Source organism: Doryrhamphus excisus, chromosome 7 (assembly GCF_030265055.1).
Source record: "Doryrhamphus excisus isolate RoL2022-K1 chromosome 7, RoL_Dexc_1.0, whole genome shotgun sequence".
Lineage (NCBI taxonomy): Eukaryota > Metazoa > Chordata > Actinopteri > Syngnathiformes > Syngnathidae > Doryrhamphus > Doryrhamphus excisus.
The window spans coordinates 22,446,401-22,474,198 of record NC_080472.1 but is presented as its reverse complement, the minus strand read 5'-3'; the positions used below and the strand labels follow the sequence as shown (position 1 = coordinate 22,474,198).

Below are 27,798 nucleotides of genomic sequence, written 5' to 3'. Positions count from 1 at the left end.
CCTCACAGCTAGGAGACCTGGGTTCAATTCCGCTCTCGGCCATCTCCGTGTGGATGCGTGGGTTTTCTCCGGGTACTCCGGTTTCCTCCCACATTCCAAAAACATGCTAAGTTAATTAGCCACTCCAAATTGTCCATAGGTATGAATGTGAGTGTGAATGGTTGTTTGTCTATATGTGCCCTGTGATTCGCTTGGCTGGCCACCAGTCCCAGGGTGGACCCTGCCTCTCGCCCGAAAAACAGCTGGGATAGGCTCCAGCACCCCCCCATGACCCTGGTGAGGATAAGCGGTAGAAATGAATGAACTACTATATTGGGTAATAGGAATGTAAAGGTGACTCTAGGGGTGTTATTTCGTGTCTACAGGGCTCTAATCATGTCATTAAGCTTATTTAGAAGGTCAGAAACAAATTTTTATGATTTCTTTACAAAAATATTGCATTTATTAATAATTGACAGCAAAATTAATGCATATTTCTGTGTATTTTGTTTTGCGATGATATGTACTGTAGTATTCTACACTGGTCAGTACTAGGTGTGAGTACAAGCAGGAACTACTAAGATGTGTAAGTTTATATGATGTATAGTATATTGGCGTTGTTTAGTGTCTAGAGGGCTCTAATGATGTTAAAAAGCATATTTAGAAGTTATTAAACAGGTTTTCTATACGCTAACAGTAAAAATATTCCGTTTAAGGAATCCCGCCCGGAGGAAATCCACTCCGAGTCGGGAAGCAGGGATTAGTGTACAATGTACTGTAGTGTGCTGTACTGTAGTGTAGTGTAGTGTCATGGCGCTCCGAGGGGCAAATGCGTCTGACAGTCATGCGAGTAGGCTAATGGGACCGTGTCGCCATGGCAACGGGAGTGTGCCAAGGGTGATGTCACGGCTTTCGGGGAAACATCCATCTTTTTTTATTTTTTTATTTTTTTTTGTCTGTGCGTGCGCTCCTGTTCTTCTTCTGTTCTTCAGTCTTAATCTCATCGAGCACATCCTGCCCCCCCCCCCCTGCACCCCCCCCCCGCACCAAAAAAAAATAATGTCTGACGATGATGACACCGCTTTTATTTATAAGATCAAATATAATAAATAATGTTGTCAAATATTTCCTCCATCGCTTCCTCCTCATCCTCCTGCCGGCTGCTCCTTCCTTGTTGTGTTGCCATGACAACCTGCCAAGGTGTCATTTGCACGCCTCGACTGAGTCAGGCCGGGACATCATCCTCTGTGTGTGTGTGTGTGTGTGTGTGTGTACTAGAATGATGTGTAATTAACCTTCCTAATGTCAGGGAGGATTATAATTCCATGCGGATTAGCGACGGGCAGGGCGTCGAGTGTTTGTCACGAGTCAAAGAGATGAAAGCGTGCGGTTTACGATCCCGGCGTAATGACAGATCGCCATCGGCACGGAGGAGCCTTCTGCTGACTTGTTAAGACCGACTAAATGTCAGCCAGTCCGGATAAAGAAAGACGTCTTTCCCTCTTCATAGCCACTCCGAGATTGTTTGCTTGATTAGCATGTACGTATATGGAGGCTAGGGATCTTCCCATCAGGGTTTGATGCCGCTGATACCGATATCAATGAGTGAAATCGATCGATATCAATACCAGTATCATCACCGATATGCAGTATAAATGTTTAAATGTACTACCGGCTAATGTATGCGTCACCAAGGTCAACATTTAGCAAAATGCTTGTTTTACCAGAACACAAACAAAATTTGAACACCTTTTGCTTCTCGGTAATTGTGCGAAATATTATTGTTAATAATCAAAAAAAAAATTTTGACCGTTTTTTAATGAAATATTGTCATGAGAGGTGTAATTCACATTTCAACCACTAGCTGGTACTAAAGTATAGCGTACCTCCGTGAGCCACGGGTTTGAAATATATACCATATATGTATTGATGGGCGGCACGGTGGTCGAGTGGTTAGTGCGCAGACCTCACAGCGAGGAGACCAGGGTTTGATTCCACCCTCGGCCATCTCTGTGTGGAGTTTGCTGGCCACCAGTCCAAAGACAGCTGGGATAGGCTCCAGCACCCCCGCGACCCTCGTGAGTAAAAAGTGGTTGAAAATGAATGAATGAATGGTTATGTAAACATGGAACCTACCAAAAGAAAGAAACTACCCTTTTATGTCCATGTAGAACATAGGTAAGTTTCAGGAAAATATCAGTTCCCAACTAAAAAAAAAGTAAAAATTTCAAGCATAACTTTCACTTTGGGCTGCATGGTGCTCGAGTGGTTATCGCGCAGACCTCACAGCTAGGTGACCCGAGCTCAATTCCGCCCATCTCTGTGTGGAGTTTGCATGTTCTCCCCGTGCATGCGTGGGTCTTCTCCGGGTACTCCGGTTTCCTCCCACATTCCAAAAACATGCTAGGTTAATTAGCCACTCCAAATTGTCCATAGGTATGAATGTGAGTGTGAATGGTTGTTTGTCTATATGTGCCCTGTGATTGGCTGGCCACCAGTGGCTGACCCTTGTGAGGAAAAAGTGGTAGAAAATGAATGAATGAATGGTTATGTAAACATGGAACCTACCAAAAGAAAGAAACTACCATTTTATGTCTTTGTAGAACATAGGTAAGTTTCAGGAAAATATCAGTTCCCAACTAAAAAAAAAAAAAAAAAGGAGTAAACATTTTAAACATAACTTTCACTTTGGGCTGCACGGTGGTCGAGTGGTTAGCACACATACCTCACAGCTTGGAGACCTGAGTTCAATTCCACCCATCTCTGTGTGGAGTTTGCATGTTCTCCCCGTGCATGCGTGGGTTTTCTCCGGGTACTCTGGTTTCCTCCCACATTCCAAAAACATGCTAGACTAATTAGCAACTTGTCCGTGGGTATGAATGTGAGTGTGAATGGTTGTTTGTCTATATGTGCCCTGTGATTGGCTGGCCACCAGTCCAGGGTGTACCCCGCCCTCTCGCCCTAAGACAGCTGGGATAGGCTCCAGCACCCCCCTGTAGAAAATGAATGACTGAATAACCGTATTGAATGTTTGCATTTCTTTTGCAATGTAGCAAGCGACGCCGTCTCTGGGCACGCATCGTTTTGTTTATATTTAAATTCCCGACCAAACACCTCAGTCGGGATGAAGGCTATGTTTTTTTTTTTTCCAGTTAAGAACGAAGAAAGTCCCTGTCGCCGGTGTTCATGCGCTCACATTGAAAGCGAAACATTCCCACACACGGGCCGTCGGTTGTGGCGTTCGCCTGAAGAACCCTCGCTTCTGTGCTTTCATTCACAAAGAGCCTGAATGAGATGAAGTCTCACTCTCTCCGTTCTTTCCACAGTAGATGCAATGCGCACAGATTCAATTATATTATGCATCCATTCTGCTGTTTTTAAATAACATAAACAACAATAACAACACTGCAAAAACGCCAGTCACAGATCCTCGATAGAACAGGAGCGCTTTGCTATTCTTTACATTTGTTTTTCTCTTTTCTTCTTTTTTTCTTTTCTCTCATTTTTCTCTCTTTTGGAAAGAACCGTTGTATAAAATAACATTACTTCAGTCATTTTAGACGTTGTTTTCTACACCCTTGTATTAGCAAGTTGGTCAATACAATTTAAATACTGTATATCAGGGCTATCCAACATGCAGCCCCGGGACTATTTGGTGTACGTTGCTGTTTGTTTATTGGTCCGCGGACAGTCTAAAAATATGAATTAACAAGAAAACCAGCAAAAATAGAAAAAAAGCATTTATTTTACAAGAATAAAGTCAAAAAATATTACGAGAAAAATGTTGTAACGTGAGGAAAAATAACATCACTTTAGTTGCATGAAGCTGAAATATTAAAGCAAAAAGAGAAGAGAAGAAAAATTGAAGTCGTCTGAGAAAAAAAGGTCAAATCAAAATACAAAAAGGATGTAATTAAACAAGAATAAACTGTCACAATTTTATGACAATAAACTCATTATATTATAATATTATATATATAGTTTTTAAGCACCCACTGCCAAAATGATCATCAAAGATACTCTTATATGATTGGAGCATTTTGCTGTTTTTGAGCACCGACTGCAAAAACACCAGTCAAAGATCCTCTATGGAAATGTCGCGTTCTGATGTTTTTAGGAACCTACTGCAAGTCGCCACTCCTCCCCACCCTAGCCAGAGATTCTTTATATGACAATAACACTCTGCTGTTTTTAAGCACCAACTGCAAAAACAGTCAAAGATCCTCTATATCAAAGTAGTGATGTGTTATTTTTTAAGAATTTATCTGCAAAGAAACATCCTAGTAATAAACATCCTAGGTCTTCTTCCGGGGGATCTATCTGTTTGTGTGGAGGGCTCCAAAGTGTGAAGACGCGCGATGCGGTTCGATACGGCGAAAGGATACTGTGCCGCCAGTGCTATTTGTGGCTGTGTAAACGGTTGCCTAGGCGACAGCTGGCAGGGTGCCGAGCAGGAGAAGCCCAGACAGATAGACTGACAGAAAAAAAAAAGAAAAAAAAAGAGTAGAGATATATGAAAAACATTGAAATGGGAAATATTTGGAGGGTTCTTAGCTGTGCTTTTAGCCGTGGCGTTGTGGTTTGTGTCGGTCTGAAGGCTCCATTACTTTGAATGTGACTGCCTGCAATCGCACAATGGATAAATCGCATCCGTCCTTATCTGGTTTGGGTCCATTTGCAGTAAAGTGCTTCTAGTGCTTTGCTGTGGGCAATCTAACTATTGTTTTATCTACCCCCCCCCCCCCCCCCCCTCACCCTCCATCACTAATGGCCCGGTACCAACATACACTTTGGGGCAGAAAATGTGTCTGTCGCTAATGTTTGGATATCTGTATTGTTGGCTACAATAACAAGCTTCTGCCATTTTCCTAATTTGGATCACAAATTGTACAGCTTTATCGAGACACGCCTCCTAAATATGCAAATTAGTTCTCCATAGGATGTAAGGAAATAGTAAATAAATAAATGATGACGCCACACACATTCACATCCATAATCGACTGTCAATAATGCAATCGAAGTAGTGGTGAACATGACAGGATAAATCAGGTTTTGTGTGTGTGTATGTGTGTACAATGCTGCCCTCAAGTGTCCACAAAGCGAACCTACACCCCGGGCTCAATACGTGCTTTAAGGCCACGAGAGGGAGCCGGACACCACAGCAAAACTGCTGCTCAGCGTCGATAAAAAAAACACGATTGTTTTTTTTTTTAAACATTTAATTCCGTAACGCAAACAGAGTTGTTGTCGTGATGTTGTTTTCCCTCAACGTCAAAGAAATCCAACACGTAGAGGGTACACTTTGTCCCTCTTCGAGCCTATTCATCTTTGTGTTATTGTCAGTTCATGGGCGGGATTTTCCGTTCCAAGTAGCCAATCACTGCCCTCGGACAGTCCATACGAGCCAATAGGAACCCTTTAGCGGAGGTCACGTGCTGCCTCCATGCTGCTAGGATGTTTATATTAGGAGGGCTGCAGTTATGAGCTCATCGTGTACACACGCACCCACACGCACGCGCAAACATTTAAAAAAAAAAAATCAACAAAACATTGGCTTTCTTTCGAAGAACATCTTGTTATTAAAACCATCTTCTTTCTTGCTGGAGGCAACCAATGAGATTTATGGGAAGCCTGGAGAGCAGCTAATTGCATTGGCATCACAATAGTAGCCCCCAGCTAACCTCCACTTAATCCAGCATATATCAATTAATCATGAATAATGCATGATGACCGCATGAATAAATAATCCCGTTGATTTACAGCAGCTGCAGATTTTGCCACATTTGGCACATTTTCTTCTTAGCAACTGATATCGCTAGCCAACAATACCATGATGGGTCGTAAGGCCAATCAAAATATGACATATCCGACTGTAATATTGTATTAATAATACAAAACAGTAGTCAAACATTGTCATATTACTGTAGCATGTTAGCAACCTCTGTAAAAACAGCAGTTTTTTTACAGTGTTTTGTTGTTTTTGAGGACCAAAAATGCTACTCAAAGATCATCTTTACGGCAGGAGTGAAAAAACCTAGTCAAAGATCCTCTATATAAGAGTAGCGTTATACTTTGTTTTTTAGGACCTAGAGCAAAAATGCTACTCAAAGATCATCTTTATGGCAGGAGTGATCTGCTGTTTTTAGGGATCAACTGCAAATAAAAAACCTAGTCAAAGATCCTCTATATAAAAGTAGCATTATACTTTGTTTTTTTTAGAACCTAGAGCAAAAATGCTACCCAAAGATCATCTATATGGCAGGAGTGATCTGCTGTTTTTAGGGATCAACTGCAAATAAAAAACCTAGTCAAAGATCCTCTATATAAAAGTAGCATTATACTTTGTTTTTTTAGAACCTAGAGCAAAAATGCTACCCAAAGATCATCTACATGGCAGGAGTGATCTGCTGTTTTTAGGGATCAACTGCAAATAAAAAACCTAGTCAAAGATCCTCTATATAAAAGTAGCATTATACTTTGTTTTTTTAGAACCTAGAGCAAAAATGCTACCCAAAGATCATCTATATGGCAGTGAGTGATCTGCTGTTTTTAGGGATCAACTGCAAATAAAAAAACTAGTCAAAGATCCTCTATATAAAAGTAGAGTTATGCTTTGTTTTTTAAGACCTATATAAAATGCTACTGCAAAAAAAACCTAGTCAAAGATCCTCTATATTCAAGTAGTGTTATGTTTTGTTCTTTGGGACCTATATAAAATGCCAATCAAAGATCATCTTTATGGCAGGAGTGGTCTGCTGTTTTTAGGGATCTATGGGGAAAAAATCTAGTCAAAGATCCTCTATATAAAAGTAGAGTTATGCTTTGTTTTTTAAGACCTATATAAAATGCTCCTGCAAAAAAAACCTAGTCAAAGATCCTCTATATTGAAGCAGTGTTATGTTTTGTTCTTTAGGACCTATATAAAATGCCAATCAAAGATCATCTTTATGGCAGGAGTGGTCTGCTGTTTTTAGGGATCTATGGGGAAAAATCTAGTCAAAGATCCTCTATATAAAAGTAGAGTTATGCTTTGTTTTTTAAGACCTATATAAAATGCTACTGCAAAAAAAACCTAGTCAAAGATCCTCTATATTCAAATAGTGTTATGTTTTGTTCTTTAGGACCTATATAAAATGCCAATCAAAGATCATCTTTATGGCAGGTGTGGTCTGCTGTTTTTAGGGATCTATGGGGAAAAAATCTAGTCAAAGATTCTCTATATAAAAGTAACGTTATGCTTTGTTTTTTAGGACCTAGAGCAAAAATGCTACTCAAAGATCATCTTTATAGCACGAGTGGTGTGCTGTTTTTAGGGATCTACTGCAAAAAAATCTAGTCAAAGATCCTCTATATTAAAGTAGATTTCTACTGTTTTGAGGACCGAATGCTGGTCAAAGATCCTCCATGTAAAAGGATTTGAATTTGACCTTGGAGGAAGTGCACGGCATTCTGAAGCACAATTGCTGGGAAATGACTGGGAATTGATCCTCACAGAATTCCGTGAGGAGTCACACGGGACACTTTTTAGAGCGCCGTCCGTCCTCCGTCACCTCCAGACGCTCCTTCTTTATTTAAATGTCTGATGGTTCCATCATAAGCCATGTCCCAGCTGCTCCCTTGCTCCTCCTCCTCCTCCTCGTCCTCCTCCCCCCCGCTCCCTCCCTCAACCTCCTTTCCGCCGCCGTTCCCGTCCTCGATCATACGTCCCATGGAGTCGTGGAGGATGGGTCAGGTGCTCGTTGCGGGGCCGTGCATGGGGACCAGACCAGTCCACCGCTCCTCTTGAGCCCCTCCATGGATCTGTGGATCTCCACTAGGATGGTTTTACGCCTCTTCCCTGCAGCCTTGCTCATGGATGCTATTTGGGAATCATTCTAAAAGCGGGAACACCCACCCCCCCCCCCCCCCCCACCACCACCACCACCACCACCCCTATCTTTGCATCCAGGAAGAGCATTTTGAGCAGGAGCATCAAATTCCATTCCAGCTCCGACCTGCGAGGGGCAGCCTGGGACTAAAGTCCAGCAAGTGTCCGGGTGGGGGCGGGGGTGTTGGTGTTGGGGCAAGGAAGCTTAATTAGCGGGAGACGATCGCTCCCACCTGTGAGGATTTAAACCGGCAGCATGGCGCACGCCGCCTCGCAGCTGAAGAAGAAGGCGGACGAGAACCTGGTGGCCGCCGAGGAGGAGCGGGAGAAGGAGAGGAAGAGGGGCAAGAAGCGGCCTCGTGATGTCAAGAAAAAGGTAGAAGGGGTGGCGGGAGATGAACGGGTGGGGGGGGGGGGGGTGATTGACAGAGACTTAAAAAGACGGACAATGGAGGGGAAAAGAATGGAGGACAGGCTGGTGTGTGTGTGTGTGTGTGTGTTTGTGTGTGTGTGTGTTGTCCAATGGTCAAATGAACACACGCTAACGAGGTGTCCATCTTGACCTCCTCTTCATGGCTTTGTGTCGCTCGTCTATTAATCATAAGATCATAGAGGAACACAAACTTATGTTTCGTGATGGACTTTTGTGTTTGCAGGAGTGTGTGTGTTGTGTATTTGCTTACACACACAAACACACACACACACACACAAGATGCTGACATGCTAGGATGAGTTTCTTAGTGTGTGTGTGTTTGTGTGTGTATGTGAGTCAGTCCCGGCACCACCCTTGACGCCGCACCGCTGTCATCTCTCAGTGATGGACTTTTGATGCTGTAGATGGTGTGCGTGTGCATGTGTGTATGTGTGTATGTGTGTGTGTGCAAAGACTCTATCTGTAAGCAGTCACGCCCTGCGGTTTCTCGTGTGTGTTTGTGTGTGTGTTGTGTGTGTGTGTGTGTGTGCAAACAGGATGTCAATACACCCGGACAAAGTTAAGACTTTCCCTGAAATGTGCAAACATCCCTGATGTGGATGTCTAATAATCAATAATCATTTGTGTCAACGTAAACATTTTAGCTGGTATTGATTGATGACATTTTGTGTGTGTGTGTGTGTGTTCATGTGTGTGTGTTCATGTGTGTGTGTTCATGTGTGTGTGTTCATGTGTGTGTGTTCATGTGTGTGTGTGTCAGCCACCTGTCACCAGCAACGGATAGCAGTGACCTTATTGACTTCAAGGTCAAAATGAGACTTGACTTCCTGCCTGTCGGCGACGGTCACGTGCTGATCCAACGCTATTCTGAAATGTCACCACATTGTAGACCACCACGATGCATCCTACAGGGCATGAAGTCATCCCTGGTTTATTGTCTTGTTATTAATTGGCTGACATGAGGACAAATGATGGCGTAATGTTATGATTATGTTATGTGCCACAAAGTTGCAATATTAAATCATTCAATTCCCGCCATTTTTCAAAAGGCGGACCCCTCCAGTAGCGGACCTTTTAAGGCACACAGAATATTGTATCGTATGGCGTCGTATGTAAACATGGAACCTACCGAAAAAAAGAAACTACCCTTTTATGTCCATGTAGAACATAGGTAAGTTTCAGGAAAATATCAGTTCCCAACTAAAAAAAAAAAAGTAAACATTTCCAGCATAACTTTCACTTTGGGTTGTACAGCGGTCGAGTGGTTAGCACACAGACCTCACTGCTAGGAGATCTGAGTTCAATTCCACTCATCTCTGTGTGGAGTTTGCATGTTCTCCCCGTGCATGCGTGGGTTTTCTCCGGGTACTCCGGTTTCCTCCCACATTCCAAAAACATGCTAGGTTAATTAGCCACTCCAAGTTGTCCATAGGTGTGAATGGTTGTTTGCCTATATGTGCCCTGTGATTGGCTGGCCACCAGTCCAAAGACAACTGGGATAGGCTCCAGCATCCCCGCGACCCTCGTGAGTAAAAAGTGGTTGAAAATGAATGAATGAATGGTTATGTAAACATGGAACCTACCAAAAAAAAGAAACTACCCTTTTATGTCCATGTAGAACATAGGTAAGTTTCAGGAAAATATCAGTTCCCAACTAAAAAAAAAAAGTAAACATTTCAAGCATAACTTTCACTTTGGGCTGCATGGTGGTCGAGTGGTTATTGCGCAGACCTCACAGCTAGGTGACCCGAGTTCAATTCCACCCATCTCTGTGTGGAGTTTGCATGTTCTCCCCGTGCATGCGTGGGTTTTCTCCGGTACTCCGGTTTCCTCCCACATTCCAAAAACATGCTAGGTTAACTGGCCACTCCAAATTGTCCATAGGTATGAATTTGAGTGTGAATGGTTGTTTGTCTACATGTGCCCTGTGATTGGATGGCCACCAGTCCAAAGACAACTGGGATAGGCTCCAGCACCCCCTGCGACCCTTGTGAGGAAAAAGCGGTAGAAAATGAATGAATGAATGGTTATGTAAACATGGAACCTACCAAAAGAAAGAAACTACCATTTTATGTTCTTTGTAGAACATAGGTAAGTTTCAGGAAAATATCAGTTCCCAACTAAAAAAAAAGTAAAAATTTCAAGCATAACTTTCACTTTGGGCTGCATTGTGCTCGAGTGGTTATCGCACAGACCTCACAGCTAGGAGACCCGAGTTCGATTCCGCCCATCTCTGTGTGGAGTTTGCATGTTCTCCCCGTGCATGCGTGGGTTTTCTCCGGGTACTCCGGTTTCCTCCCACATTCCAAAAACATGCTAGGTTAATTAGCCACTCCAAATTGTCCATAGGTATGAATGTGAGTGTGAATGGTTGTTTGTCTACATGTGCCCTGTGATTGGCTGGCCACCAGTGGCTGACCCTTGTGAGGAAAAAGTGGTAGAAAATGAATGAATGAATGGTTATGTAAACATGGAACCTACCAAAAGAAAGAAACTACCATTTTATGTTCTTTGTAGAACATAGGTAAGTTTCAGGAAAATATCAGTTCCCAACTAAAAAAAAAAAAAAAAAAAAAAAGGAGTAAACATTTTAAACATAACTTTCACTTTGGGCTGCACGGTGGTCGAGTGGTTAGCACACATACCTCACAGCTTGGAGACCTGAGTTCAATTCCACCCATCTCTGTGTGGAGTTTGCATGTTCTCCCCGTGCATGCGCTGCTTTTTTCCGGGTACTCCGGTTTCCTCCCACATTCCAAAAACATGCTAGTTTTTATGTCCATAGATATGAATGTGAGTGTGAATGGTTGTGTGACATCCTTTCATTCATCGCTATGTGTACACTAGCTACTGTACAGCAAGTACTGTACTGTGTAGTACTACAGTATCGTCTCCCGTGTGTACGAGCGCTAGCAGCGAGGCGTAGCGAGCGTATCGCCTATCCTGACATCACATAAAGTAAATCTATAACGTAGTCTGCCGGCCCGGGGACACTTCTTGGCACCATGATGGAAAAATGATCCTCTCTTGACGCCTCAATTACCGTTTTTTTTTTTTTCCCGTCTATCCTTCTCTCTCTCTCTCCCTCTGTCTCTCGACCAGCTGCATGGGAGGGTCGCGGGGTTACCTTTTTTTTTTTTTAATGTAACCAACCTTCGTAAAGACAGAAAAGCAAGCTGATGTGAGCAACACTGGCGAGGAGGCAGTGTATGAATTATGAATTATGGAAGCACTCCATTGGAGAGCATGAGGGAGCGAGGAAAGGGAAGGACGGAAGGCCGGGTGGGGGCGCCGGCTAGCGGATGTGGAAATGACACCGGCGTGCACCGCGTTGATTGGCGATTGACGCCAATGTGTTCTCGCCCACCCCTGCTGTGAGATTATAAGAATGGGTTAGAAATTAATTTCGGGGTCTCAGGGACAGTTTACAATTTATTTCACTGTCCTTCCTGGTGCCTTTTTGCTATTTTTGTTATTGAATTTTTGCACTTTTTTGGCTAATTTTGCCCATCATCCAAAGTTATAATGAGAAAATGACTTAGTATGAGCTAGCTAACAATGTACATCATTGTGACGTACCTACGAAGCCCTCTAAAAATAACTCTAACAATGTATTATGGTTTGATATGTATTGAAAGCTAGGTATCCTGACGCGAGCGGTTAGCAAGGCATCGTGTTACTCCGCCAGATTAAAACATTTTTTTTTTTTTGTAGTTAGCTGCTACAATAATAATATCGCTGTAGATTGGTTAATATCAGTCAGTTATTTAAATGGAGAAAAAATTTTTTTGAGGGCTTTAGCGTCAAAATTTATTGTTCCCATGATGTTCATTGTTAGCTAGCTGATACTAACTTGTTTTCTCGCTCGAGAATGCACAGAAAAGTGAAAAAAAATATGTGTTAATGTTTCCCGTAAGGATGGGGAATGGCGCAGTTCCCCTTGTCGTGAAATTGAGAGCTAGGTATCCTGACGCGAGCGGTTAGCAAGGCATCGTGTTACTCCGCTAGAAAAAATTTTTTTTTTAGTTTTTCATGTTAGCTGCTACAATAATAATATCGCTGTAGCTTGGTTAATATCAGTCAGTTATTTAAATGGAGAAAATTTTTTGCGAGGGCTTTAGCGTCAAAATAGATTGTTCCCATGATGTTCATTGTTAGCTAGCTGATGCTAACTTGTTTTCTCGCTTGAGAATGCACAGAAAAGTGAAAAAAAAAATGTGTTCATGTTTCCCATAAGGATGGGGAATGGCGCAGTTCCCCTTGTCGCAAAATTGAGAGCTAGGTATCCTGACGCGAGCGGTTAGCAAGGCATCGTGTTACTCCGCCAGATTAAATTTTTTTTTTTTAGTTTTTCATGTTAGCTGCTACAATAATAATATCGCTATAGATTGGTTAATATCAGTCAGTTATTTAAATGGAGAATTTTTTTTTGAGGGCTTTAGCGTCAAAATAGATTGTTCCCATGATGTTCATTGTTAGCTAGCTGATGCTAACTTGTTTTCTCGCTCGAGAATGCACAGAAAAGTGAAAAAAAAATATGTGTTAATGTTTCCCATAAGGATGGGGAATGGCACAGTTCCCCTTGTCGCAAAATTGAGAGCTAGGTATCCTGACGCGAGCGGTTAGCAAGGCATCGTGTTACTCCGCTAGAAAATTTTTTTTTTTAGTTTTTCATGTTAGCTGCTACAATAATAATATCGCTGTAGATTGGTTAATATCAGTCAGTTATTTAAATGGAGAATTTTTTTTTTGTGAGGGCTTTAGCGTCAAAATTTATTGTTCCCATGATGTTCATTGTTAGCTAGCTGATACTAACTTGTTTTCTTGCTCGAGAATGCACAGAAAAGTGAACAAAAATATGTGTTAATGTTTCCCATAAGGATGGGGAATGGCACAGTTCCTCTTGTCGTGAAATTGAGAGCTAGGTATCCTGACGCGAGCGGTTAGCAAGGCATCGTGTTACTCCGCCAAATAAATTTTTTTTTTTTAGTTTTTCATGTTAGCTGCTACAATAATAATATCGCTGTAGATTGGTTAATATCAGTCAGTTATTTAAATGGAGAAAATTTTTTGCGAGGGCTTTAGCGTCAAAATAGATTGTTCCCATGATGTTCATTGTTAGCTAGCTGATGCTAACTTGTTTTCTGGCTTGAGAATGCACAGAAAAGTGAAAAAAAAATATGTGTTAATGTTTCCCATAAGGATGGGGAATGGCGCACTTCACCTTGTCGCGAAATTGAGAGCTAGGTATCCTGACGCGAACGGTTAGCAAGGCATCGTGTTACTCCGCCAGATAATTTTTTTTTTTAGTTTTTTTTGTAGTTAGCTGCTACAATAATAATATCGCTGTAGATTGGTTAATATCAGTCGGTTATATAAATGGAACAATTTTTTTGTGAGGGCTTTAGCATCAAAATAGATTGTTCCCATGATGTTCATTGTTAGCTAGCTGATACTAACTTGTTTTCTCGCTCGAGAATGCACAGGAAAGTGAAAAAAAAATATGTGTTAATGTTTCCCGTAAGGATGGGGAATGGCGCACTTCCCCTTTAATGCTCACAAGCTATCTCAGACGGTTTGGTTTTTATGCGTCCTCGTGTTTTTTCTGCGTTCACCCTGCAGAAAAATATCTGGAATGGAATTAAACCTCCCCTCTCAAAAAGCAGTGGGAGGTTTCACTCTGTCAAAAAAAAGATGAGGACGCTGCTGGTTTCATCCTCCCATCCTCCTCCTCCTCCTCCGCCTCCTCCTGCTGCAGATGAAGAAGTGGGCCAGTCCTTTCTTGTCTCCACACGTGCACATTCAGCAGGTTCGCCGCACGCCTCCTCCTCCTCCTCTTCCTCTTCATCCTCCTTGTGGAGTCCAACCATGACAGCGCCATCCATATTTTGCGAGTCACCACATATCATCATTATCATGATCATATTACCTGTGGTGTTTATACAGGCTTTATTGTGGCCGCAGTTTGACACTGGAACAGATTATTTCTATTATTCCCAATGGGATAACACTCTGTTTGCTTTTTAAGATGAAACCTGAATCTCGCTGGTAATGTGGGCGTGTTTGATATCAGATTTGCACAGACGGACCCAAATGTGCTAATATTTACTGTCGAGCGTCAGCGGGGGTGGGGGGGGGCACGGGGACGGGTGTTGATCTTGCAGGCCAGACAGTAAGTGCATGTGTGCATGTAACACGCTGATGCTGTAATGTCAGCGTGAAGCGGACATTTTGAAGGTGAACACGCGGCGGGTGGGGTCCTGCGTGGGTCACACTAGTGTGTGTCTGTGTGTGTGTGTGTGTGTGTGTATTAGACACCCTTTAACAAGTTAGCTATTGAAACTTACTGCCAAACTTAACTGATGAGTGAAAGCATAGGCGACATCACAACAATGTCATATTTGGCGTGGCGGCGGCCATGACACTAGCCTGGCACGGCGCCGCAGTTGTGCAGCACACACACACTCATGTTGTGTAGCACACACACTCCTGTTGTGTGCTTTTTGTCTTCATTTATTCATGACCGGCAGCGAGTGCTCGATCTGCCCCCGTCAGGGGAGATTAACCACTCCGGCGCCGCAGCTGCCGATGCTTACCGTCTTTATTCTTCATGCAGGGAGGGGGGTGGGGGGGTGGGGGTGTCTAAGCGAGGGCCAGGGCGGGGCTGTAAACACGCCGGATGCGCCACAGCAATGTGGAAGAGTTGTTCCGGAGAGGATGCTGAGAGTTTAGCCGCTTTTTTTATTATCCTCCTCCATCTGTATCTCAAGAGCCGGGACTGCGGTAGCCGGGCGGCCAATCAGATCGCAGCATGCTACAACCAGTCAGGAGCGGGACAACACACACGCACGCACGCACGCGCACACGCTAGCATCTCCGTTTTTGCCCACCCCTGTTGATGCCATAACATAAACAAAGCAATAACACAAGCGTTGTATTATTATGGTTATGGTTTCAGATTACAATTGAACGCATCACTTCTAGTAAGTTTTCATCACATAATTCTGACTTTATTGTCATTCTATTTTGACTTTATTGTCATAATATTATGACTTTATTCCCAAAGTAATTTGAATGAATGTGGGTGGGAATGTTTTTTTTATGTCTATATGTGATTGGCTGGCTCGCCCGAAGACAGCTGGGATAGGCTCTGGCATACTCCTGTGACCCTAGCATAGAAAAAAGATGGATGGATGTCATAACAGTATTTATTTTTTTATTTTCAGCAACCTAATTTTCCAAAAATTACAACTTCAATTGTTGTTTGTTTCTTTTAATATTAGAAATAACTAATACAAATAAAATAACTAATAATAATAAATCAGTCCTTTTTTGTGGTAAAACATTCCACTGTTCTCAAATATCTTCATTTTTATTTTTCTACACAAAATAAGATCAAGAATAAAGAAAATCAATCAATCAGTAATAAATAAATATAATAATAATAATAATAATAATAATAAAAACTTAAGAAACCACATAACTAATAGTAATAAATCAGTCCTTTTTTGTGGTAAAACATTGCACTGTTCTCAAATATCTTCATTTTTATTTTTCTACACAAAATAAGATCAAGAATAAAGAAAATCAATCAATCAGTAATAAATAAATATAATAATAATAATAAAAACTTAAGAAAGCACATATAGTTGGTGGGTAGACAAATGATTTTTTCCATATTAAAATGAACAAAGCATTATTAGAGCCCTGTAGACATGACAAAACACGACTATAGTCACATTTATACTCTTTTTATTTACAACATATTGCGCAACTGCAGGGTCTTGAGACACATGCTAACTCACAAACTAGGGAGCTAGCGACCTAAACGGTAGCCGCCAAGTTATTTTCCTTTAAACTTAAATAGCCATAAACTACCACTTCCACACGGATGGGGAGGATAACTATTAACAGTTATTTAACCTTTAACATGAAGATTCTTTCTGGGTACATGATACCATACAGCAGGGGTGGGCAAACTTTTTGACTCGCGGGCCGCATTGATATAACAAAATTTCCAGGGGGGGCAGACTATATATTTTACACGTAACAGTCCACCTGGTATTATTGTATCTGTAAAATTGTCATGCAATCTGCTATTATTATTTATTATTTTATATTTATATTTAAATATTTTAAAAATAATAAAATATTATAATAATTAAAATAAAATTAAAATAATAATTATTATATTATTATTATGTAAAATATGCAAATATAACAATATTATTATATATAATTAATATAATAATTAGCATTAATATAGTAAATATAATAATCATAATAGTTATAATAATAATATAATAATTATTATTTTAATTTTTATTATTATTATGTGCTTGTGTCTCTTTTTTCAGGAGCACTTTGTAAACAACAGACCATGTCAAACAACGAAATTGATACAACCATCAAAAGGTTGGCTCAGGCCATGATGCCAGCTTGTATGTTGAGTTTAAATTAAATACTTTTGAAAGATTGGGCGGGCCGTATTCAAACACTTGGCGGGCCGGATGTGGCCCCCGGGCCGTAGTTTGCCCACCCCTGCCATACAGCATCCATATCAAACTTTACATTAAACTTTCATATCAAGGCGGGGGGCCTCAAACTAGTGGGCCGCGTGTTTGAGACCCCTGCTGTATGTGATTAAACATACGTAACATAACGTAACGTTTTTTTGTCAAGCGCTGAGATTTTGCACTTTCTTCTGTGGTCCTGGAATGCACCATCGTGGCTTAAGACGACTTTAATTAGCAGCAGCTTAAAGTGAATATATGATGGAAGGTCGTTATTCGGTCAGTATGGATTCAGACTTCTTTCTACCCTGAGCTGATTTTTAAGATGTGTAGCAAAGCCTGGTTTTGGTGGGTGTATACGGGTGCATAGGCTCATTTAGCTAGCAGGCGGTATCATGTCCACGAGGAAGTCTTTCCTTCATGGAACGTTTGAGCGCCTCTTCTTTCAAAAATGGAGCAAACAAGGGTGGGGGGGGGGGGGGGGGGGGTGATAGATTTTTGATAGATGAGATAAAATTACTGTTCACACCTGCTAACACCTTCAAGTGTGGCGATTGGATGCTAAGCCGCCCCCTAAAAAGTGTTTTGTCTCTTTAAAATACCCGAAGGAACCTTGTAAAGCCCGCTAATCTCCTTGCCCTCAAAGCCTCGTCTGCTGCTGCCTTTGTGTTTGAGTCCGTCTGCGCTAATTTTGGAAGCAGAGTAAGGTGAGCCAAGCCCCGGACGGGAGCTTCTGGTGAACAACATGGCAGCTTTGCGTGCCTTCACTTGGCCTTTTGCGTAGCCGACAGTAATGTGGGCTTTTGTAGGGAGGATGGGGGGGGCAGTGTGTGGATACGGTGAGTCATAATGGACGTACTGTCGCTTTAAGAATACACTTTTGGAGTTTGGGATTTGGGTTAGGTTAAGGGGGTTAGGGAATGTGTTTTAGGTGGTTTGGGGTTTAAGGGTAGGGATTTCAATTATGGGTTTGGTTTAGGGATTTTGGTAATGGGGGGGTGGGTTGGGGGTTTGGGGTCAGGTTAGGGTTTGGGCTTCAGGTTTCGGGCATCGCTTTGACTCTGTTTACCTGAACTGAGTCTTGTGCCAGTTGAGAGTCAAACTCGATAGAAATGTTGCTTTACTACAAAACAATGGTGTCCATAATGGTGACAGTTGCTTGGTTGGTTAAGGTTTGATTCCCACAGCAGCGTAATTGGATATCGGAAATTGCACATACCACCTGCAGAAATTTCCAATCCATGATCCACGTTTGCGCTTTAAGGTTGTCAGCAAACATACTAGCTAGAGTACCAGCAAAGTATCCAAAAGTCTGTTACCGAACATGGCTAGAAGAATATCAAAACATAGATAAAAGAATATTAGCAAACCTAGCCAAAAGACTATCAGCCAACATAGCAGGAAGAACGTCAGCAAACCTGGCAAGGAGAATATTAAAACATAGCTAAAAGAGTATCAGCGAACATACCTGTAGCTACAAGAATATCAGCAAACATAGACAACAGAGAATCAGTGAACGTAGCCAAAAGAATATCAGTAAATGTAGCCAAAATATCAGCAAACGTAGCCAGAAGAATATCAACAAACGTAGCTAAAAAAAGTAGAATATTAAAAAGAATATTAAAACCTAGCTAAAAGAGTATCAGCGAACATACCTGTAGCTACAAGAATATCAGCAAACATAGCCAAAAGAGAATCAGTGAACACGTTCAAAAGAATATCAGAAAATGTAGCAAAAAAATATCTGCAAACGTAGCTAAAAGTATCAGCGAACATACCTGTAGCTACAAGAATATCAGCAAACAAAGACAAAAGAGAATCAGTGAACGTTGCCGGAAGAATATCATCAAATGTAGCCAAAAGAATATCAGCAAACATAGCCAAAAAATATCTGTAAATGTAGCAAAAAAAATCAGCAAATGTAGCCAGAAGAATATCCGCAAACATAGCTAAAAAAGTATCAGCGAACATACCTGTAGCTACAAGAATAATAGTGAACGAAGCTAATAGAATATCAGCAAACATAAACAAGAGAATCAGTGAACGTAGCCAGAAGAATATCAGCAAATGTAGCCAAAAAATATCAGTAAATGTAGCAAAAAAATCAGCAAATGTAGCCAGAAGAATATCCGCAAATGTAGCTAAAAAAGTATCAGCGAACATACCTGTAGCTACAAGAATAATAGCGAACGAAGCTAAAAGAATATCAGCAAACATAGACAAGAGAATCAGTGAACGTATCCAAAAGAGTATCAGCAAATGTAGCCAATAGAATATCGGCAAACATACACAAAAGAATATTAGCAAACATAAACAAAAGAATATTAGCAAACATACACAAAAGAATATTAGCAAACATAAACAAAAGAATATTAGCAAACATAAACAAAAGAATATTAGCAAACATAAACAAAAGAATATTAGCAAACATAAACAAAAGAATATTAGCAAACATAAACAAAAGAATATTAGCAAACATAAACAAAAGAATATCAGCAAACATAAACAAAAGAATATCAGCAAACATAAACAAAAGAATATCAGCAAACATAAACAAAAGAATATCAGCAAACATAAACAAAAGAATATCAGCAAACATAAACAAAAGAATATTAGCAAACATACACAAAAGAATATTAGCAAACATACACAAAAGAATATTAGCAAACATAAACAAAAGAATATTAGCAAACATACACAAAAGAATATTAGCAAACATAAACAAAAGAATATTAGCAAACATACACAAAAGAATATTAGCAAACATACACAAAAGAATATTAGCAAACATACACAAAAGAATATTAGCAAACATAAACAAAAGAATATTAGCAAACATAAACAAAAGAATATCAGCAAACATAAACAAAAGAATATCAGCAAACATAAACAAAAGAATATTAGCAAACATAAACAAAAGAATATCAGTGAGCTTAGACAAAATAATATTAGCAAACAATATCCAAACTAACCTGGCCTAAATCAATCGTCATGGAGAAAGAATCCTATCAATAGAGGAGAATGACATCACACTTCTGTTCAGGATCAAATGTGCTTATAACACACACTCACACACAAATACACACACATATATACACACACACACACACACACACACACACACATTGTCCCGTGCTGCAAGTTAAGAGATTATTAGCGAACCTCTTCTGTCTGACCCCTCACTTCCTCCCTCCCCCATGCTCTGGACTTTCTCACTGCATGCCAGGTATTTTTAGCTTGGACATAAAGCCCCCCCCACAAGCCCCCCCCGCCCTACCTCCCGTACCCCCTCCCTCCCCCCTGCCATCCTCAGTGAGGACTCCAGCGCGGCGGTGCTCGGGTTTCACACTCCTTGCTGCAGGCTGAGGCTCAACATGGCCGTGGAGGAAGCGGCCGACTGTCCCGTGGTAAGTCTTCTTGACACCCCCCACCCCCGCTCCCCCCAACCCTCACCACCACCAGCACCTCCATCCGAGACAGGACGAGGTTTTTAGGGCCTGCGGGGACTTAGTCGTACTGACTGTAGTGTGGATGCTGCAGGATGAATTGGGGTGACATTTTGGGTTCTGGGGGTGGGGGGTGGGGGGGGGGGGGTGGCAGCGTTCTGCAGTGGCGGCTGGTGCGTCCTCACTGCAGCCTTGATTGCACCTGCATACATTTCTGATGATGATGATGGTGATGATGATGAGTGTTCTTGGAGATGTGAACAGCTGACCTTGGATGCTAGCACTCGTCATAAGTAGCATCAGACTTATGAACCAGTTAGCCTGCACATGCATATGCTTATTATTTGCTTATGGTGTTGTTTTACGTTCTTGGCGTGTGCTTAGCATGACCGGCGTTTAAGGTTACACGTTAAGGTCCACCCCCGCCTCGACCATATGTGCTGTAGGCCATGTTTGTGGACGTTGACTGTCGGTTTACAGTAGGACAAAGGTCGCTGGCATCGTGTAACGTATACGTGCAGGGGTGGCGTTCTTTGCATGTCTCTGGCAGGTAAATAGTTTGCCATTTTGTGTGTATTTGTCTGCCACGACACGAATCCCTTGTTCGAATCCCTTCGCGGGGGTGCTGGAGCCTATCCCACCAGTCTTTGGGCGAGAGGCGGGGTACACCCTGGACTAGTCGCCAGCCAATCACAAGGCACATATAGACAAACAACCATTCTTCGGGCGAGCCACCCAATCACAGGGCACATATAGACAAACAACCATCCTTCAGGCAAGCCAGCCAATCACAGGGCACATATAGACAAACAACCATTCTTCGGGCGAGCCAGCCAACCACAGGGCACATATAGACAAACAAACATTCTTCAGGCGAGCCAGCCAATCACATTACGCATGTAGACAAACAACCATTCCTCGGGCGAGCCAGCCAATCACAGGGCACATATAGACAAACAACCATTCCTCGGGCGAGCCAGCCAATCACAGGGCACATATAGACAAACAAACATTCTTCGGGCGAGCCAGCCAATCACAGGGCACATATAGACAAACAACCATTCTTTGGGCGAGCCAGCCAATCACAGGGCACATATAGACAAACAACCAGTTTTTAACATTAGAGCCCTCTAAGCATGACATAACACCCCTATAGTCACCTTTACATTCCCAATACAGTAGACACAATAAGACGGGGGTGGACAGGAAGTGACGTCAGGGGTTCAGAGTTGAGTTTTAGTTATATCAACCCATGTTAAGGATTATTGCACTTGTTATTCAAACCTGCAATAAAAGCCTGTTGTTTTGGCGATCAAGTCAAAGAGTCTATTTATGTGATGCAACTTAAAAAAAAACAAAAAAAGACACACAAATATAAATATCATTATTTCCATCTTCTTTATCTTCAGACTGACGTCAACGCCTGCTACCTACGAGCAGCTCGCGCCGGCAACTTGGAGAAGGCGCTGGACTACCTGAAGAATGGTGTGGACATCAACATTTGCAATCAGGTAACGCTCACGTTCATCACCTTCACCACTGAGACCGCTCCCCCCCCGACCGTGACGACAAATAAAACGATGTGAACGTGTCGCAACAGAACGGCCTGAACGCGCTGCACCTGGCCTCCAAGGAGGGTCACGTGGAGGTGGTGGCCGAGCTCCTCCAGCAGGGCGCCAACGTGGATGCCGCCACCAAGGTGCGTCATTCTTGGTTTTGTGTGTAAATGAAAACAGAAGTCACCGGTCAAAGATCCTGTGTGTGACAGGAGCGCTGCTTAAGTCAAAATTCCTCTGCAGCAATGGCCACTTTGTCTATATTGTACCAGTCAAAAGTTTGGGGACATGTTCTCATTGATTTGGATGCAAACTTGTCTCAATACTTTTGACTGGTACTGTATATTTCCCAATGTTGCACCTTGTTTTATTATTAATTTGTTTTTCAGTCAAAAGTTTGGGGTCATGTTCTCATTCATTTGAATGCAAACTTGTCTTAATACTTTTGACTGGTACTGTATTTAGCTTTATGTTGCACCTTGTTTTTTATCAATTTGTTTTCCAGTCAAAAGTTTGGGGTCATGTTCTCATTCACTTGAATGCAAACTTGTCTCAATACTTTTGACTGGTACTGTATTTCCCTATGTTGCACCTTGTTTTTTAATCAAAGTTTGGAGACACTTTGCCATTCATTTGAATGCAAATGTGTCCCATTACTTATGACTGGCCCCTTTTTTGACCTTTGTTGGCTTGGACCAAAATACATTTCATGTTTGTGTTATGGATGCCGAAAACAATTAGTTGGATATATTTTAATAAATGTCACTAATAATGAATGTATTTTATTTTTGGAACATGCTGAGGGCTAAAAAGTTGTGAGATGTCATTCATTTGACTGCAAAAGTGTCCCGATAATTTTGACTGGTACTTTATATGAACCTATGTTGGATTCTTTTTTTTAAAAAGTTGTGATTGTCAAAAGTTTGGGGACACTTTGTAATTCAATTCAATGCATTACCGTCTCAATACTTTTGACTGACTAAAGCATTTATCGTACTATAGGTGACAAAACCAATTAGTCTAATATCTAATCATATCCATCAATCAACTGAAGGCTAACAAAAACCAACTGGCCCCAGGGCCGCTCTTAGGACACCTCTGCTCTACATTAAAATATTAACATTTTAGTTTCATTTTTCCAAAGCAGAAAGGCAACACCGCCCTGCACATCGCGTCTCTGGCCGGCCAGACGGAAGTGGTGAAGGAGCTGGTCAGTCACGGAGCCAACATCAATGCTCAGTCGCAGGTAAAGGACGCAACAACAGATACACACTTTATCTTCTCTTATCAGGTGTAAGCTATGCACACAGGTGGCAATACGTGCTTGACACAGCATTGTGGACTGTGTGTGTGTGTGAGACAGGGATGATAGGTGGCGGCAGGGTTTCACTGATGAAATCGAACCTTTTTTTTCCCTGTTTGTCTCCAGAATGGCTTCACGCCGTTGTACATGGCGGCGCAGGAGAATCACCTGGACGTGGTGCAGTTCCTGTTGGACCACGGCGCCAGTCAGAGCATCGCCACCGAGGTGAACGCCAGCAGATATGCTCCCAATTCTTTCCTCGGGCGTTGTTATTAAAGTTGCTGGTTAGCAGCTGCCTTGAGCTTAGCACATGGGGTTCCAAAGTGCAACCCGGGGGCCATTTATGGACCACAGTTGTTTTTTTGTTTTTTTTTTTTTATTGGCTTGTGGCACACTCTGAAACTATAATGCAACAAAAACAAATAATAAAAACAACAATAGCAAAAAAAATCAGCAGTTAATTTACAAAAATATGAAAATATGATATATTTTAAAAATATTTGTTTAGAATAATGTTGTAATATTATGAGGGAAAATACCATAATTTTATAACTATGTTTTTGTAAAGTTGCAAAATTAAAGATAGTTAAATTTGAAAAAAAAAAAAATAATTGGTTGTGGAAAACATTGTAATGTTATGGGAATAAATAATAGTAAATAATAATATATAATAAATAATAATAAATTAATAAATAAATAATTACAAGGAAAAAATGTCAAAAAAAAACAGAAAATGGACAGAAATGAAAAAAAAAGTTTATGAGAATAAAGTCAAAATATTAAGACAAATAAGTTGTATTTTAACCATGGGGAAAAAAGTAGTATACGAGTATACAAGAATGAACTCGTAATATTACAAGGAAAAATAATGCCATTTTATGAGTATAGAGTTGAAATATTAAAGAAAATTTTACATTTTTTAAAAGAAACAAACAGAGCAAAACATTATTGCAATAAAGTCAAAATATTACAAGAATAAATCTTAGAAGAAGAAAGTTGAAACAGTTGGTTAAAAAAAAACTGAACACAGAAATTTAACCCGAATAAATTCAAAATGTTGAGAAACTTGTGTTCTAGTCATAAGAAAAAATAAACATCTTATTTGTAGTAGCATATAGTCGGAGTATTAATATAAGATGGTATTTTGATGGTAAGTTGTAATATAATGAAAATGAAAATGATGTTGTTGAAAATGTTAATGGGACATATATAAGTACATATATTATGGGGAAAGGTCATCATAATTACTTTATAATAATTATCTGGTGGCGCCGCCCTTTTGGAGAGGAAGTGGTCCATCTAAATAGCATAACAGCATGCTAGCTAGTCACCGGAAAACATTTTCAGCACATCAGCAAAACATACGTGCATTATAGCCATCTAATGGATGTTATTTATTTATGTTATTTATTATGTATTGTCTCAAACTAAGACCGGAACAACATTCAATTAAAAGCGCTAAATGAATGGCAACCCACCATCCACCAGTACCGGTCTGGACTTTGTTTTTTCACAGAGGTCCACCACACAAATATTGACTCGCTTATCCCCCCCCCCCCGCAGGACGGCTTCACCCCCCTGGCGGTGGCGCTGCAGCAAGGCCACGACCAGGTGGTGTCGCTCCTCCTGGAGAACGACACCAAGGGCAAGGTGCGCCTCCCTGCGCTGCACATCGCCGCCAGGAAAGACGACACCAAGGCCGCCGCCCTCCTGCTGCAGAGCGACCACAACGCCGACGTGGAGTCCAAGGTGGGCCGTCGGGCGCACGCTAATTTTATTAGCATCATTTACGTAGGCCGACCGAGCGCACATTGCGAGGGGGGGGCGTGGCGTGGCGAGTGGCGGCATCCGGTTGTGCGTCCGCATTTCATGGAGTGCGTGGCCATCATGCCGCTTAGTGTCGTACTTGTGGTACACTAACCACCCCATTCTCCCCGCCCCCCTCCTCTTTCTTGCCCCGCCCCCCTCTGACTTTTTGTTTCTAGATGATGGTGAATAGAACAACAGAGGTACACGCCTTCTTTTCCTTCCTCTCCTCCTCTTCCTCCTCACCCATGGTCGCCATCGCAAAGCCTTCAGGCTGCTAGCATGAGCGCCAAATGCTAGCATGAAAGCTTTTGCTGCCTCGTGACGTCCGCATCTCATTTCAGCCTTGTTGTTTGTGCGCACACTCACTCTTACCGACTTCTATTGTAGCCACGTTAGCTTAGCTTAGCATAAAGGCTGTCAACGTGGTTTTAGCCACGCCGCGTTCTAACGCTGTGATTGGCAGCTCATTTGTGCCCGACAAAACGAAGCGACACCACTCGACAGACGGGTCTTCCCGGTGGCCTCTGGTTTTTGGTTCTGGACCTCAAAATCCGCAATTAATGGGAATAACTATGGTGTGTTCGAGGATCGCTGAAGAGCAATTGTTCGATCCCCAGCAGCCATGTCCAGTGAACCGCTCGCCTGGGAATAATCAATGACGGGAAGAAGTAGGAATTCCGTAGCTGCCTTTTGGGTGTTAAGTTGCTGTGTGATGAATTTAGTGTTCCTTGTAAAATGACACCGTGAGTCAAACTGATTTGTGAGTTTTCTCATAGTTCATGATTGGCTGGCATGGGTTTTTTTTATGACGTGGACACTGGGCCATTTTGTATTTATTATTATATTATTATTATATTATTTATTTGTATTTAAGGTTAAGGTTAACTCATGGATTTTGCAGTGTGCAACCCGCAACCCGCCTCTCCCCCGCGGGACAAAGAGACTGAACGGGGTTCATTCACTTCCTTTCATTCTGCTATAAAACCAACACGCCCAGGTGAACTCTCTTGTCATCCAGCCTGTTTCAAAGATTCATAAACACGTCTGTATATCAAGACCGGCAAAATGATTGGGTTTGTTTTTATTTCTTGTGCAGTCAATTGATTTATTTATTATTTTATTTATTATTTTATTATTTATTTTATTATTTATTTTATTATTTATTTTATTATTTATTTTATTATTTATTTTATTTATTATTTTATTTATTATTTCATTATTTATTTTTTAATATTTATTTATTATTATTATTATTTGTCAACAAATATTGCAATTTAAGCAATTTTCAAAAATTGCCTAAATGAAAAATAACTGTAATAATGTTTAAAAAAAATTTTTGAAGGCCATGAAGAGGTTTATTTTTCCCTTTAACGACGGAAATATTCCATTTCTAAATAAGGAATCCTACTGGGCGGAGGTCTGGAACCAATGAACCGCGATTAAAAAAAGGTTTTACAGTATTCTAGTAGGTAGTACTTGAGTATTTTCAGATGCACGTAGTCCTGCATGTGGACTTTTGGAAAAGGAGTGTCGTGTTCCTGCATGCTATGGATGAGACGGCGGCTAAAACGCTTCATGTCTTCAAGGCTTTTTGAATGAAACTTTCTTGTCAAGCGCACGTGTCGCTGAGCTTTGTGCCGCTTTGCCCGGTTAGCTAGCTAGCTAGCTTGATTGATGCACGGCGTCCCATCATCACGCTTGGCTTTGCTGACGAGGACCTTCTCGTCTGGTCTGTGTTTCATCATCATCTCGTCTTTGTGCCTCAGAGCGGCTTCACGCCTCTCCACATCGCCGCTCACTACGGGAACATCAACGTAGCGACGCTGCTGCTCAACAGAGGCGCCGCCGTGGATTTCAAGGCACGGGTTAGTGTGTGTGTGCGCATGTGTGCGTGTGTGTGACACGTATGTAACACGCCAGCTGTCCTTGCCATTCTATTTTGTACCTAAAATGTCCTGCATTAGGGCGCAGACCTCCCCCAGGGACAAACAATCCTAATTTAGACCACCGTTATCTTCCACCATGTGGTCTTCCTTGGCCCACCACGCCTATAAAAAGTTGATGGAATACATTTTGCATAACCTCGGGGGTGTCCAAACTTTAACAGCGAGGGCCACATTCTGAAAAATGAAAGCAATCATGGGCCACTTAAATTAAATTTTAATTTATTGAATTTTAATTTTTTTTAATTAATTAATTTTTTAATTAAGCCAATTAAATTTTTCCAAATATTATAACTTATTTTTTCTTTAACATTTGAACTCTCTGAATGACTAAAATGAATATTTTCCAAGTTATTACTCTCCTGAAATTGCAATCTTTTTTGTCTTAATATTTTGACGTTTTTGCTCAACTATTTAAACTTTCTTCTCCTAATATTATGACTTTATTCCTGTAATATTTTTAATTTTTCACCTAAAAAAAAAAATTCCCAATTGTCGTTATTTTTGTTTTTTTAAGTACATTTTTTCATTGTTTCTCATATTATGACTTTTAAGAAAAAGTATTTTTTCTTTAACAATTCAACTTTAAGCTAAACTAAAATGACATTATTTCTCCTAATATTATGAAGTTATTATTTTAATTCAATTGTTTTCTTGTTGTATTACAACTTTTTTCTCTTAATAAACTGTGCAATAAACCTGTGGCTTGATCAACATGTACACAGCTGTGGGAGTAATACTGGAGTAATAAGGAGTAATACAAATATGTAAAAAAAAAAGTACATATTTAGTTTAAATGACTACATTTCATGGTAATGTCAAAAATGCTATTTTAGTTGTATTTATTCAATATGCAATCAGCGCAATGTGTTGGACACTTTGTTAAATAAAAATAATTATAGAAAGTTATTAAAATGTAATAAGATTAATTTTAAAATATTTACAGATG

General features: G+C 41.0%; 1 protein-coding gene across 6 annotated transcripts in view; it reads left to right on the top strand.

Moving 5' to 3' along the window:
• Window positions 1-1,028: 1,028 nt before the first annotated feature.
• The window catches only part of LOC131132465 (ankyrin-3-like), an 88,640-nt gene continuing 61,870 nt past the window's right edge, over window positions 1,029-27,798 (top strand). The window contains exons 1-8 of one of the 6 annotated variants that reach the window (XM_058078101.1): window positions 1,029-8,222; window positions 21,648-21,749; window positions 21,839-21,937; window positions 22,942-23,040; window positions 23,224-23,322; window positions 24,661-24,846; window positions 25,083-25,106; window positions 26,673-26,771. In XM_058078101.1, coding sequence (XP_057934084.1) covers window positions 8,103-8,222; window positions 21,648-21,749; window positions 21,839-21,937; window positions 22,942-23,040; window positions 23,224-23,322; window positions 24,661-24,846; window positions 25,083-25,106; window positions 26,673-26,771 — 828 coding nt within the window. In that variant the 5' untranslated portion in view covers window positions 1,029-8,102. Of the gene's footprint in view, window positions 8,223-21,647; window positions 21,750-21,838; window positions 21,938-22,938; window positions 23,041-23,223; window positions 23,323-24,660; window positions 24,847-25,082; window positions 25,107-26,672; window positions 26,772-27,798 lie in introns of all 6 variants that reach the window. The other 5 variants (XM_058078106.1, XM_058078103.1, XM_058078105.1 and 2 more) reach the window with 5 other exon arrangements.